Source organism: Hypomesus nipponensis, chromosome 7 (assembly GCF_054491055.1).
Source record: "Hypomesus nipponensis isolate SF chromosome 7, ASM5449105v1, whole genome shotgun sequence".
Lineage (NCBI taxonomy): Eukaryota > Metazoa > Chordata > Actinopteri > Osmeriformes > Osmeridae > Hypomesus > Hypomesus nipponensis.
The window spans coordinates 3,436,582-3,450,000 of NC_140367.1; the positions used below are offsets into that span (position 1 = coordinate 3,436,582).

The following is a 13,419-nucleotide window of genomic DNA, read 5'->3' on the forward strand; positions in this document are numbered from 1 at the left end:
CTGCTATGTGAAATAAGAGCTGCTGCAAGTGTGTAGACTGGTTTGGTGTCACACAGGAACTAAACATGAACGCCCAGACGTCTATTCTCAATGACTTTATTCCTTAACAATGCATAAAACAATAACAATCATTTGACACACACGTGACAATATAAATAACAAATGTACTCCTGACAAAATGGTCCGAACACGCCTTCTTGAAGATGTCTAAGAAGAATGGAAACGGCTCCTTGTCTCTGGTGCCACATAGCTGTGTCATTCTGCAGCTGTGTGTCATTAGCACATGCAGACAGAAGAGAGATGTGTGGCAGAGAGCAAAGAGTTAGACAGAGAGAAAGTATGTTTCCTCTTACCCAGTCAGGGACTTGGCTTGGGCCTTTGACTGTATTTTTACGACAGTCTGGGTTAAGCAGATTTTCCAAGCAAATCAGCATCCAACCTTAAGCCGTCCTTTAAGTCTCACCCACAGATCCGGCCTCAACCTCTCCTCTTACCGGCCCCTGCCCCAGCCCTGGTCTCAGCCCTGGCCTCAGCCCTGGCTGTACCCCAGCCCCTGGCCTCACCATCGTTCTGGGCTCAGTCTCTACTGTCAGGGAATATGTTGCTACCCAGTTCCACCATGGCTCCCAGCAGCATGCTCCAGAGAGGGATGCAAACCAGGGTTATCTTGACCTCCGTCAGCTTCTCCAGCCGGGCGCAAAGCGTCAGGCAGAAGCCCAGTTTCAGCAGCATGGCTGCCAGATACCACACCTTCTTTTTCAGGCCCGGCGAACCATTTCGCGGGTCGTATCCTGGTTTACACCGGCCCGCCATCTTCACCGCGAGCATTAGTATAAGGATGCCGTCGAAGATCCATGCAGGTAGAAAAATAAGGAACCAGTTCCAGTGGACTTTGCCATCGAGCTTCAGTACAAGCATGATGAGGAAGACGAGGATGAATAACCAGGTCAGAAGAACTCTCTGAGCCAGCGACATCTCTCAGCTACGGACGGTGTCCCGACATAAACATAGGATGGAGGAGTCTGTTCTGGTTTCAGACACCGCTGGTCCTGAGGAGAGATGGACGAGTGAGTCCGGTGGAAATGACATGCAAGCAAGCTTGTAACTTTGACAGACGACAGTCTGTCTGGATTCTACTGAGGCTAGCTAGGAGCAACCGTTGACATTATGAATACTATGGCTGTTGCCGACTGGATAGCATGCTGTATTTAATCACAAAGTCATGTACTGACTGTAAAACGCCTCATCAAACATAATTTGCATTGTAAACACAATAAACATAGCCAGCTAGCTAGCCACACACCGCTGGCGTTAGCCACAGATTTGCCAAAAGCATGACCCAGCAGCCAAACCACATCCAGCTGCAAAGCAATAACAGGCTAGACAATAGCTATCGCTTTCTAACAAATAAGCCTACCTTTTACCGACGTATCGTACAAACAACTTTCGAAATATCTGTGCGACAATATCTGATATATGAACGGAATATTGGGATACAATATATTTAATTAGTAGGTAACGAACATTAGGATCGTAATGTCCCAGATCATACAAAATCTAGAAACCCACACTGACGCCCAGTGGAAATCTCTAGTATTGGCCAGAGATGTCAACTTCTAGAGATCATTGGTAAAATTTAATGTCAGTCATGTTTGGTTTTTACCGTAACACCCCTAATATGCTGACAAATTGACGCTCTCATAATTCATTTTGGCCAGAAGGGGGCAGTCCCTCGCCAAATTTTGCCGTGTAAAATAAATGTCATTGGGCAATGATTTGATGTTAGTTTCATAAAACAAGCCCTTTGCACCTTTGAGGAAATAACTAAATAGTAGCGCAATACATTCTGCTGTACTAAGTTTTGTTTGCAGGAATGCAGTCATGTAGTTCTACATTTGCTGGAAGACAAAACAGGAGACGGTAATATCAAATTGTTTTGCCCCTATATACAGTTCATTTCGGTTTCGAACACGACCAACCTTGTAATCGCGGTGGAGGTTGAGCGAAAGGAAGAAAAAAACATTCCCTAACTAGTGGAAGCATCTCTCTGACACAATGAACTGGGCTTGCAAGTTACATTAAGTGTAAACTGTTCGGACCATGTCCAAGTATCCATCCTCTTGAAAACGCTACAATACCGAGTCAGGTAAGACATAGAAAGTGGTTATTTGAGACAATGTAGGGGTGTATTTAGACTAATTCGGCTTCTGTGTTAGCGGGACCACTAGCTAGCTATCCACGGGGGCTCGCTGTTAAACCAGCTAGATAGAGCTATACTATAGCTCTCCATTCGTATAGCATTAGCTAGCTAGCTAGCTTGCAGATAAAAGCATTGTTTGAAAACAAGTCAATGGCAGGATTGAAGTAGGGTGTTATAAATTTGTCGCCCAGTTACAGTAACGTTAATTGTATCTGGATAGAATGCCGCAATATCAGTTGCATCCAACCATTACGTTAAAAGGACTGCTAGACACGTTTTCAGATTATTCATCGCGAATGGTTGATTGACCTAAAATAATGGATACGGATGATTTTCTTTGGTTAGTCATGATGAACTACATAGGTTAATTAAGCCAGAGCTAGCTATGCTAGCTTGCTACGGTAGCTTGTGCCGTTACACTGTATTTTTGCTCAGTTTACACGACTTAGCTGTGTTTTTAAAATATATTTGAACAAACAAACTATCTAGCCTCAATTTAAAACGCAAAATCAGAGAACATACACCAAAGTCATAGATTAAATGTACTATTGCAGGATTTTGTATATATTTTATACTCGTGTAGCAATGCGGCGTCACCCGCTATTTGGTGACGATGTTAGTTAGATATCATATCACGAACGTGTGTGTGTGTGTGTATGTGCGTGACCGACTGACTGCTTGTCTGACTCTCAGTTCTGTCTCGCCCAGTTGTACAATGTCGCATTTTGCTAGCCGACTGACCCACTGACTGACTGGAACCATAGCCTAATGATCTGTGAATGTATCACCTATCAGCCAATTGGTTACCGTGTTAAAAAAAAAAAATATTATATATATATATATATATATATATATCCACAGCAGCCACTGTCTGGTTCGATCATTTCATTTAACTGTATTTAACTGCGGAACAGCCTATAATTGACTTGTCATAGTGGTGGTTTATTCCTTTGAAGGGCTGAGCGACGTATATTTCTTACTCATTGGCAACAAAGTGACACACAGCTTGTCTGTTGACTGCACGCTATGGTCAGTTTATTGGTTAAAAAAAACGCGTGTATGTCTGTTTCACTCGCCGCCACATCTGGTAAACAGTTTAAATTGTAGACTCTTTTTTTCTATCTCTGTCTGGACTCTCCTCTTAACAGCCTGTTTGAAAGTAAGAATGTGTGTCATGCTCACCAGAGCATGCTCACGTGAAGGACAGCCAAGCCCAAATGTCTGCTAGAAATGCTCTCCTCACTTAAACATGTGAGTAGGAATAATGACTGCTTTGTGGATTACACTGACTGGCCTGCTCTGGGCTATAAACAGAAGATTGTATTTGATCATAGTCACTTCCTCTATGAACTGACATGCCAAGGCCTTATAGTTATAGGCCACTCACTCACATTTTCCAGAATTGTGTGTGTGTGTGTCTGCGCACAATGCAGTTCAGATCCACATCGGTCTTTGTCATGTTTAATAACAAGGTTAGGATCTTTTTGATGTTCGCTCTTCAAGGTCACACTGGATCGGTGAGTTATTTCCAACCTGTTCTTGGCTAACTGCTGCTTTCCCTAGCCTTTTAAAGCAGCAAAGCTCCAGTTGGACATGTGGAGGGATAGACAAGCAGGGCTATATCAAGGCCGTCCTCTCTGCTGCTGGGTCTTGCATAACCTGGAGCACACAGGGAGATGGGCTATTTGCTGCCTTTTAAGCTGAGGAGCATTACAGGCTCCTGCCTCTGATCCTGCCCTGGAGAGGGCTGCCTCCTGGAGAGGGCTGCCTCCTGGGTAGGGCTGCCTCCTGGGGAGGGCTGCCTCCTGGAGAGGGCTGCCTCCTAGAGAGGGCTGCCTCCTGGGGAGGGCTGCCTCCTGGAGAGGGCTGCTTCCTGCCTCCTGGGGAGGGCTGCCTCCTGGGGAGGGCTGCCTCCTGCCTCCTGGGGAGGGCTGCCTCCTGGAGAGGGCTGCCTCCTGGGGAGGGCTGCCTCCTCCAAAAGCCAGCAGAGCCAAGAGGCTCTCAGCTCCTCTCCTACTCCCATTCCCCTCTTTCTCACTCTGTTCTTCCTCCCTCTGTTCTTCCTCCCTCTGCTCTTACTCCCTCTGCTCTTACTCCCTCTGTTCTTCCTCCCTCTGTTCTTCCTCCCTCTGCTCTTCCTCCCTCTGCTCTTCCTCCCTCTGCTCTTCCTCCCTCTGCTCTTCCTCCCTCTGCTCTTCCTCCCTCTGCTCTTCCTCCCTCTGCTCTTCCTCCCTCTGCTCTTCCTCCCTCTGCTCTTCCTCCCTCTGCTCTTACTCCCTCTGCTCTTACTCCCTCTGCTCTTACTCCCTCTGCTCTTACTCCCTCTGCTCTTACTCCCTCTGCTCTTACTCCCTCTGTTCTTACTCCCTCTGCTCTTACTCCCTCTGCTCTTACTCCCTCTGTTCTTACTCCCTCTGATCTTACTCCCTCTGCTCTTCCTCGCTCTGTGGCTTCTCTATCCCTATTTCTCTCTGTCTCCCTCTTTCTCTCCCTGTCTCTCTCCCTCTTTCTCTGTTACCCTCTCACTATTTCTCTCTCTGTCTGTCTGTCTGTCTGTGTGTCTGTCTCTCTTCCTCTTCCTCTTCCTCTTTCTCTTTCTCTCTCTCTCTCTCTCTCTCTCTCTCTCTCTCTCTCTCTCTCTCTCTCTGTCTCTGTCTCTCTCTCTCTGTCTCTCTCTGTCTCTCTCTCTCTCTCTCTGGGGGATGGGAGCAGGCACTGGTTCAGACAGTTTATTTTTTTTTCTTCTCTGAAGGTGTTTGTGCGTGTTTGTGGTTGTTGTTGACTGGGCGCATTTGTCAGTTGGTATGTGTTTGACATGAGGCGTTAGCTGCCTTTTGAAGTGTGTGTGTCTCTTTGTGCAACGTTCAGCACATACCTTCCACTTTGACCACTGTCACATTGTGTTGGTGTCAGCTGCACACCTTTCGGTCTCTGGAACACACACACACACACAACCACACACCCCAAAGAGAAAGGAGAAAGATCAGTCAAGATGTGTCAGATCAGTCACAGGAAGGTAAGCTGGTCTGTGTTCATGCGTACTCTGTGGATGCATGTGTGTTTTTCAGCTGCTTAGCTGACAGGAAACTAGTGACTTCACACTGCTGACAGAGCATGGTCCTTTAGGTGGAATATTGTAGCTCAGAACGGTTTAACACACAGACACAGACACACACACACACACACACACACACACACAGTAGCGTGTTGCTAGCTGGTGTCCCAGTAGGTCTGGGAAAAGATGTCAAATGTAGCCTGCGACGTGTGTGTTGTCTGGTGGGAACCATGTCAGTCAGAAGAACATCTGTGACACTCCTCAATGTGTGTGTGTGTGTGTGTGTGTGTGTGTGAGAGAGTGACATGTCTGGGTATATGATCTGAGCTGGTTAAGTGCAGCTCAAGTTGAGGGGGTCTTGTGGTGTAACTAGAGCTTGCAAGGGAATCACCCTTCGTGATGGAAAACATGACCACTCACGCACTGAAACACATACGCAGACACGCTCCCTGTATCTCTTTCTCTCTCACACACACACACACGCACACGCTTGCTGTCCCTGAGCAGAGATGTAATTTCTCCTGCTTATAAAAAATGCAGCACAGGCCCAGGGAAGGCTGACTACGTGGCTAGAGTTACACACCACCCCCACAGAGGTCTGTGTGTGTGTGTGTGTGGTTAGTTGCATGAGCAGAGTACGGTCTCTTTTTTTATTCTTAACAACAGTTTATATCTAGGCCTAGTATGTTATAGACCGTCACAGTGTTATGCAACCTCCCGCCACCAGGCTGTGCTCTGAGGGGCTATCACACTCCCTCTGTTTCCCTTCCCCTTTACTCGCTGGCTGTTTTTACTAGATCTTCCAACTTTTAGTGTGAGCTTCTTCCTCTCATATTTTCTCCCCTCTGGAGCCATGGTGCTTATGCTGCAGAGTAAAAAGTGTCACCATGACTACAGCCCTCTCCATCCTTTAAAAAAAAGTGTTTGCATCTCTAGCCACTGGACCTGACTGGATCAGATTCTTCTCTTCTCTTTCCCTCTCCTCTACACTCTTCCCCTCTCCTCCTCCCCTCTTTTCCCCTCTCCTCTCTTCCCCTCTCCTCTCTTTCCCCCCTCTCCTCTTTTCTCCCCTCCTCTCCTGTCTTCCCCCATCTCCTCTCCTCTCTTCCACCATCTCCGCTCCTCTCTTCCCTCTCTCCTCTCTTCCCCCTCTTCCTCTATTTCTCTCTTCCCCTCTCCTCTCTTCCTCCTCTCCTCTCTTCCCCCATCTCATCTCTTATCCTCTCTTCCCCTCTCTCCTCTCTTCCCGTCTCCTCTCTTCCCTTCTCTCCTCTCCTCTCGTCTCTTCCTCTGCTCTCTTCCCCTCTCCTCTCTTCCACTCTCCTCTCCTCCCTTCTCTCCTCTCGTCTCGTCTCTTCCTCTGCTCTCTTCCCCTCTCCTCTCTTCCCGTCTCCTCTCTTCCCTTCTCTCCTCTCGTCTCGTCTCTTCCTCTCCTCTCTTCCCCTCTCCTCTCTTCCACTCTCCTCTCTTCCCCTCTCTCCTCTCCTCTCCTCACTTCTCTTCTCTCTTCTTCTGTCCTCTTTTCTGTCCTCTCTTCTGCTAATCCTGCTAGCGCCTGTTTTCGAGCTTGTCTTGGGGTGTGTTATTACTGTCCAGTCTGTTCACACACGGCTTTGTTTGTGGAACTGTGTGCGTGTGCGTGTGTGTGTGGCAAGGGGGAGGGGGGGGTCACACTGTTGACCCTGACAGGAAGGCTCTATTTTCAGGCCGTCATATTCCCTCATGGTGTATTTTTGGCGGCGTCCACACTGCACAGTTGTTTTCTAGCCTGACCCACTTAACATGGAGAGGGGGGCAGAGATGGAGGGAGACAGAGGGGAGAGGGAGTAGGAGGGAGGGGAGAGAGAAGCCAAGCAGACCAATACTTTATTGAGGTCAGTGCACTCTACAGCTCTTTATATGGTGACCTTGGCAAATGTGTGACTGTCACACAACCCACTTGGAAGTGTGTGTGTGTGTACGCTTCATATTTGGTCATATGTATGCTGTATGCTGTTTCTTGTGTAGAAGCCCAGACGTTGTGCCCAGAGCAGGATGGGTGTGTGGGTGTCTGGCTCTGCCTGGGACTGCGTCTCCAGAACCACAGGAGAGGAATCACAGGTGACTTCCAGTCAGCCGCTGGCAGACGTGCGGCTGTTCCGTCAGACCAGCCGAGGGAGAACCCAAAGAGAGACACGGGGAACTTCCAGATCCTCAGTATCATCATGTTCATCTGTGACTCTGCCTGTCAGGATCTGTCATGTGTCAGAGGAGACAGACAGACAGAGACAGACAGAGACAGACAGAGACAGACAGAGACAGACAGAGACAGACAGAGACAGACAGAGACAGACAGAGACAGACAGAGACAGACAGAGACAGACAGACAGACAGACAGACAGACAGACAGACAGACAGACAGACAGAGACAGACAGACAGAGACAGACAGAGACAGACAGACAGACAGAGACAGACAGACAGACAGACAGAGACAGACAGACAGAAACAGACAGACAGACAGACAGACAGACAGACAGACAGACAGAGACAGACAGAGACAGACAGACAGGGCTGGTGGAGGGATGAGGGATGGGCGTGGGTCTGGTGGAGGGTTTGGTGCAGGGCCTGTGGTAAGCCCGATGACTCATCCAGACTTTAGGGCTTTGGGCCCAGTTTCCTCAGGTGAAGACAGGGAGGTTCCTGAGAAGACCTGGGACTGCTTCTGCTCCCTCAGACGCTCAAACCACCTGTGTTTTGACAGCACCCACAGATGTGGTTGCCAGGTGCGGCCTCACAACCCTCTAAACTGCTGCGTCACACACACACACACACACACACACATAAACCCCCAAGACAGGAATGGAGCAGAGCTCTTTGGGACAAGTGACTGCTGTAATGACTCTGGACTGAGCCTCTCTCTTCCTGCTGCCTTATGTAGGCACGCAGATCCAGAGAGCCATGTTCATGGAATGGTGCATGAATGACAGATCCTATCCTGCACTGTCTGTTAAAGAGTAAGCAAGCAACAACACACTTAATGGGAATCCATGAGTTTTCTGTTATCCGTGTTTTCAATCCAAACACAATGTAGTGTACACACACACACGAAGACGGGCACTATCATAGATGTGATTGATTAGCCAGGTCGGTTCAGTTTGAAGTGGACATTCTGTGCTTGTCTGTTATGGAACCTCCCAACCCTGACAGGAGAAAACACAAGGGCAGACCTCTGTCTCTCACACCCACACTCACTCACTCTCTCTCTCTCACACCCACACTCACTCACTCACTCTCTCTCTCACTCTCTCACACCCACACTCACTCACTCTCTCTCTCTCACACCCACCCACACACACTCACTGTCTCTCTCTCTCACTCACTCACTCACTCACTCACTCACTCACTCACTCACTCACTCACTCACTCACTCACACCCACCCACACACACACACTCACTGTCTCTCTCTCTCTCTCACTCTCTCACTCACTCACTCACTCACTCACTCACTCACTCACCCACCCACACACACACACTCACTGTCTCTCTCTCTCTCTCTCTCTCTCACACACACCCACACACACACTCTCTCACACACACACAGCTGATGTTGTAGAGGCTGGAGAGTGTACATGTAAATACCCTGAGAGCAGCTGGTCACAGGGCCAGGGGTAGCCTGTCCCAGGGCTCTCTGGCAGTGTTCCCAGGTGGAGGACACTGAGGACATGGTGCAGTGTTCCCAGGTGGAGGACACTGAGGACATGGTGCCGTGTTCCCAGGTGGAGGACACTGTGAGGACATGGTGCAGTGTTCCCAGGTGGAGGACACTGAGGACATGGTGCAGTGTTCCCAGGTGGAGGACACTGTGAGGACATGGTGCAGTGTTCCCAGGTGGAGGACACTGTGAGGACATGGTGCAGTGTTCCCAGGTGGAGGACACTGAGGACATGGTGCAGTGTTCCCAGGTGGAGGACACTGAGGACATGGTGCAGTGTTCCCAGGTGGAGGACACTGTGAGGACATGGTGTACAGGTTGGAGTGAGAGTGCAGGTAGGGTCGTGTGTGTGTGTGTGTGTGTGTGTGTGTCTGTGTGTGTTTTCTGGATTGGAAAAGAAAAACAGGTTTCAAAAAGATTTGTGTTGTTGCTTCACTCTGTGTTAGGGCGGGTGTTAGAGTCTGGAACTGTCCACGGTCAGAATGGTAGGAGGGGTGGTTAGAATACGTCTGGTAGGAGGGGTGGTTAGAATACGTCTGGTAGGAGGGGTGGTTAGAATACGTCTGGTAGGCTGGGTGGTTAGAATACGTCTTGTAGGAGGGGGGGGGGGGTTACAGTAGGTGTGGGTGTTAATACTCCTGTCTGTCAACATATAAACAATGAGAGCAGAGGATGTGCACAGGATGCAAAGCGAAAACATCAAGACCTGCCAGGTACTACTACCACAGTTCCAGAGAGACAGAGAGACAGAGAAAGAGAGCATTATAGAGTCAGGTGTTGAAATTAAGTTGAGTGAAGAGAACTATGGAGAGAGAGGAAGACGCTCTTACACTGTACAGACACACAGTCACACACACACCCTGGTGTCTGTGTTTATCAACTGGACCATCACTGTGTTCCAGTGGTGGACACAGAGAATAGAGGTTGCAGTGGAGCCATCAGTGTGCAGATGGTGTGTGTGTGTGTGGTGTCTACACACTGCTTTGTTTGTTTTCGGATTTAAAACACAGATTATAGTACAGTCGTGGATTCTGATTTAAGTGTGTTGGTGCTTCATGAGAAGATTGTTATTATGGTTCACATAATCTAACCCCCTTCTCTCTCACTCACTCTCGCTCTTTCTCACACACACACACAAAACCTTGTTCCCAGGCCTGTCTCTTCTCATGGGCAGAATGGCTGTTACAGAATTCATGCTACCTGGGTCGAGTGGTGGGGAGGACAGTTTGGGTAGTTAGTAGAACACAGTACAGCACAGTTTGGGTAGTTAGTAGAACACAGTATAGCACAGTTTGGGTAGTTAGTAGAACACAGTACAGCACAGTTTGGGTAGTTAGTAGAACACAGTACAGCACAGTTTGGGTAGTTAGTAGAACACAGTACAGCACAGTTTGGGTAGTTAGTAGAACACAGTACAGCACAGTTTGGGTAGTTAGTAGAACACAGTACAGCACAGTCTGGGTAGTTAGTAGAACACAGTACAGCACAGTCTGGGTAGTTAGTAGAACACAGTACAGCACAGTCTGGGTAGTTAGTAGAACACAGTACAGTTGTGTTCAGAGAGCTGGCAGATCAGAGGGATCAAGCAGCCTGCTGTCTGAAGACTGACAGCTCAGGAGTTGCTCTCTGTCTGCCTGATCCTCCAGCTTCATTATACTCCACCATCCATCTGTCTATCCATCTATCCATTCATCCTTCCATCAATCCACGATAGTGTATCAGAGAGTTTAGTGTACTGATAGCTGCTCTGTCTGTGTGTATGCTGGGATAAGAACAGGTCTGCACACACACACACACGTATACTGTACAATATGTACACATCCACGGATACAGTACAATGTCTAAATACACTAACACAAATACAACTGTACAGCTATCAAGGGCCCTAGACACAAGGTCTATTTGAGTGATCTCTAAGCTGTACACCTGTGTGTCCCAGCTTGGGCTGTGACCTTGTATCTGCCCCTGGCACTGCTGAGAGGGAGGGGGGGGGGAAGGGGGAGTGAATCTGTCCATCAAGGTCAACCAAGCAGACTTAGCCTTAGTTCTTGACCACTCACTCTATCCATTCTCTCTTACATAACCATTCAGTTTCTTACTCTCTATTTCACACACAAACCATGTATAGTCAGTAATTATTTACTGTATAATTATCTGGCTACAGCATACCAATAAACACAAACTATTGTGTGTGCACAGCCTGTCCACCCTGACTTGAATGTGAATCCGACTAACAGCACTGTAGCAGAGTACTAATTAACTGCTCTATCACCTGACACAGGCTTTGTGTGTGTGTGTGTGTGTGTGTTTGTGTGTGGTTGTGTTGGGAGTCGCTGTTAGAGAAAAGTGTGTGTGCTTGCTGAACTATTCATGAGGTGTGTGTGTGTGTGTACCCGCCCAGGTAGGCTGGTACTTATAAAAGCCAGTCAGAGCAGCCGTCTCCTCATATGTACCGTGACACACTGTCTTACCTTCATTCCTCTTCTCTCCTCCCTCCCTCCCTCTCTCTCTGTCTCTCTCTCTCTTCGTCTCTCCCTCCTCCTGCAGTCTAAGATGTCCCATGTCGTGACCCGCGACGTGTAAATGGCGTCCAAAGTGCGAGATGCTGTTGTGTGGTACCAGAAGAAGGTAAGGACCGATTTACTTGTCGTCCTGTTGGTTGCTGATGCTCCAGTCAGAACCTGTGGCAGCTCCACAGTAGAGCATGACTAAGACGTTTTCGGTCTTTTCGGACTGATTCAGATATTTAGCTTTAGAGTCACATTTATATATGGATGTATATTTGGATTTAGGTATTTATTCATTATATTTTTTCTATCGCTAATGAATAATTGCTGTGTATAGCCTCGAACATCTTCCTTGCTAACAACAATGTTCCAAAGTTAACTGGACCGAAAGATAGCTTAGATTGTGTCGTTATTTTGTACAGTTTTAACTGTCCTACCAGTGGATCACACCCTCAGCAGAGGGCTGGCCCAGCGTAGTGACACTGCCTCCTTTAAGCCCTCCTCCTTTAGGCCCTAACAGAGAATTGGTCATTTGGATGTCGATGTATGTTCTCCTTCCTTCAGTACTAGCTGGTTGGTTGCTAGGGCTTCCTGTCTGTGCTTGTTTGGACTGACAGAACCAGACTTGTCAGGAGCCTCGCTGACAAAGCTAGTTGGAGTCACCACAGACACAAAGGTCCTGTCTGTACTTGTCTGTCCCCCTGCTTGACTTAACCAGAGACTGCCGGCTTAGGTAGAGACTATCCTCCACCAGGCTGGTGTGGGTTGTTACTGGAGTTTACTGTCTGTCTGTGTACCTGCCAGCCTGTCTGTCTGTCATTATGACTCCATGTCTGCCTCTCTCTCTGTCTGTCTCTCTGACTGCCTCTCTCTCTGGCTCTTTCCTTGCCTCTCTCTCTGTCTGTCACCCTGCCTCTCTCTTTGTCTGTCTCCCTGCCTGCCTCTCTCCCTGCCAGCCTGCCTGCCTCTCTCTCTGTCTGTCTCCCTGCCTCTCTCTGTCTGTCTCCCTGCCTGCCTGTCTCCCTGCCTCTCTGTCTGTCTGTCTGTCTCCCTGCCTGCCTGTCTCCCTGCCTCTCTCTGTCTGTCTCCCTGCCTGCCTGTCTCCCTGCCTCTCTGTCTGTCTTCCTGCCTGCCTGTCTCCCTGCCTCTCTCTGTCTCCCTGCCTGCCTGCCTGCCTCTCTCTCTGTCTGTCTCCCTGCCTCTCTCTGTCTGTCTCCCTGCCTGCCTGCCTGTCTCCCTGCCTCTCTGTCTGTCTGTCTCCCTGCCTCTCTCTGTCTGTCTCCCTGTCTGTCTCCCTGCCTCTCTGTCTGTCTGTCTGTCTGTCTGTCTGTCTGTCTGTCTGTCTGTCTGTCTGTCTGTCTGTCTGTCTGCCTGCCTCTTTCTCTGTCTGTCTCTCTCTCTCTGCCTCTCTCTATGGCTGTCTCCATGCTTGCCTTTCTCTGTCTGTCTGTCTGTCTCTCTGTCTGTCTCACTGTCAGTCTCTCTGACTAGACTCAGAACTATCCAGTAATACCAGAGCAGACCAGCACCAGAGAGGAATTTTTAAGGCCACTTTATAATGATGGTGTTTGAGTCCACAGAGCTATACCAGGCCTAGTGACTGTCCAGTAGTCTGAATATATACATAAGAGTATGGGTGCTATATAAAGGACTGATGTGTTGAAGAGCCCTGGGGATTATTCCAGTCTTTTATAGAGATGGTGTTATGTTGTCAATAGACTGCTGGGGATTTAACCTGTGTGTGCTTGTGTCTTTGTGTCTTTGTGTGTGTGTGTGCTTGTGTCTTTGTGTGTGTGTGTGTGTGTGTAGTTAGGAGTTCTAAATGTTAATGTGTGACTTCCTGTGCTACTGCAGCAGCTGTGTAGCACCCTGAGGACAGTAAACAGTGTTTGTCTCCTGGGTGGAGACACAGTGTCAGGGTCAGTATTAGAGAGTGGGACTGTTCACGTTCAGCATGGTTAGAG

General features: G+C 48.6%; 2 protein-coding genes across 7 annotated transcripts in view; one reads left to right on the forward strand and one right to left on the reverse strand.

Annotated features, from left to right (window-relative positions):
* Nucleotides 1-80: 80 nt before the first annotated feature.
* LOC146276365 (transmembrane protein 60-like) lies at nucleotides 81-1,588 on the reverse strand. The gene is made up of 2 exons (XM_084701752.1): nucleotides 1,418-1,588; nucleotides 81-1,049 (listed from the first exon to the last, which is right to left on the reverse strand). Exon 2 carries the CDS (start codon nucleotides 973-975, stop codon nucleotides 577-579), a length of 399 nt encoding a protein of 132 aa, XP_084557878.1. The 5' UTR covers nucleotides 976-1,049; nucleotides 1,418-1,588; the 3' UTR covers nucleotides 81-576.
* Nucleotides 1,589-1,997: 409 nt separating this feature from the next.
* LOC146276366 (protein PHTF2) overlaps nucleotides 1,998-13,419 on the forward strand; it is a 26,463-nt gene continuing 15,041 nt past the window's right edge. For 3 of the 6 annotated variants that reach the window (XM_084701744.1, XM_084701749.1, XM_084701748.1), the window contains exons 1-2: nucleotides 1,998-2,146; nucleotides 11,496-11,576. In XM_084701744.1, coding sequence (XP_084557870.1) covers nucleotides 11,532-11,576 — 45 coding nt within the window. In that variant the 5' untranslated portion in view covers nucleotides 1,998-2,146; nucleotides 11,496-11,531. Of the gene's footprint in view, nucleotides 2,147-7,262; nucleotides 7,356-7,811; nucleotides 8,019-8,711; nucleotides 9,284-11,495; nucleotides 11,577-13,419 lie in introns of those variants that run through there. The other 3 variants (XM_084701747.1, XM_084701745.1, XM_084701746.1) reach the window with 3 other exon arrangements.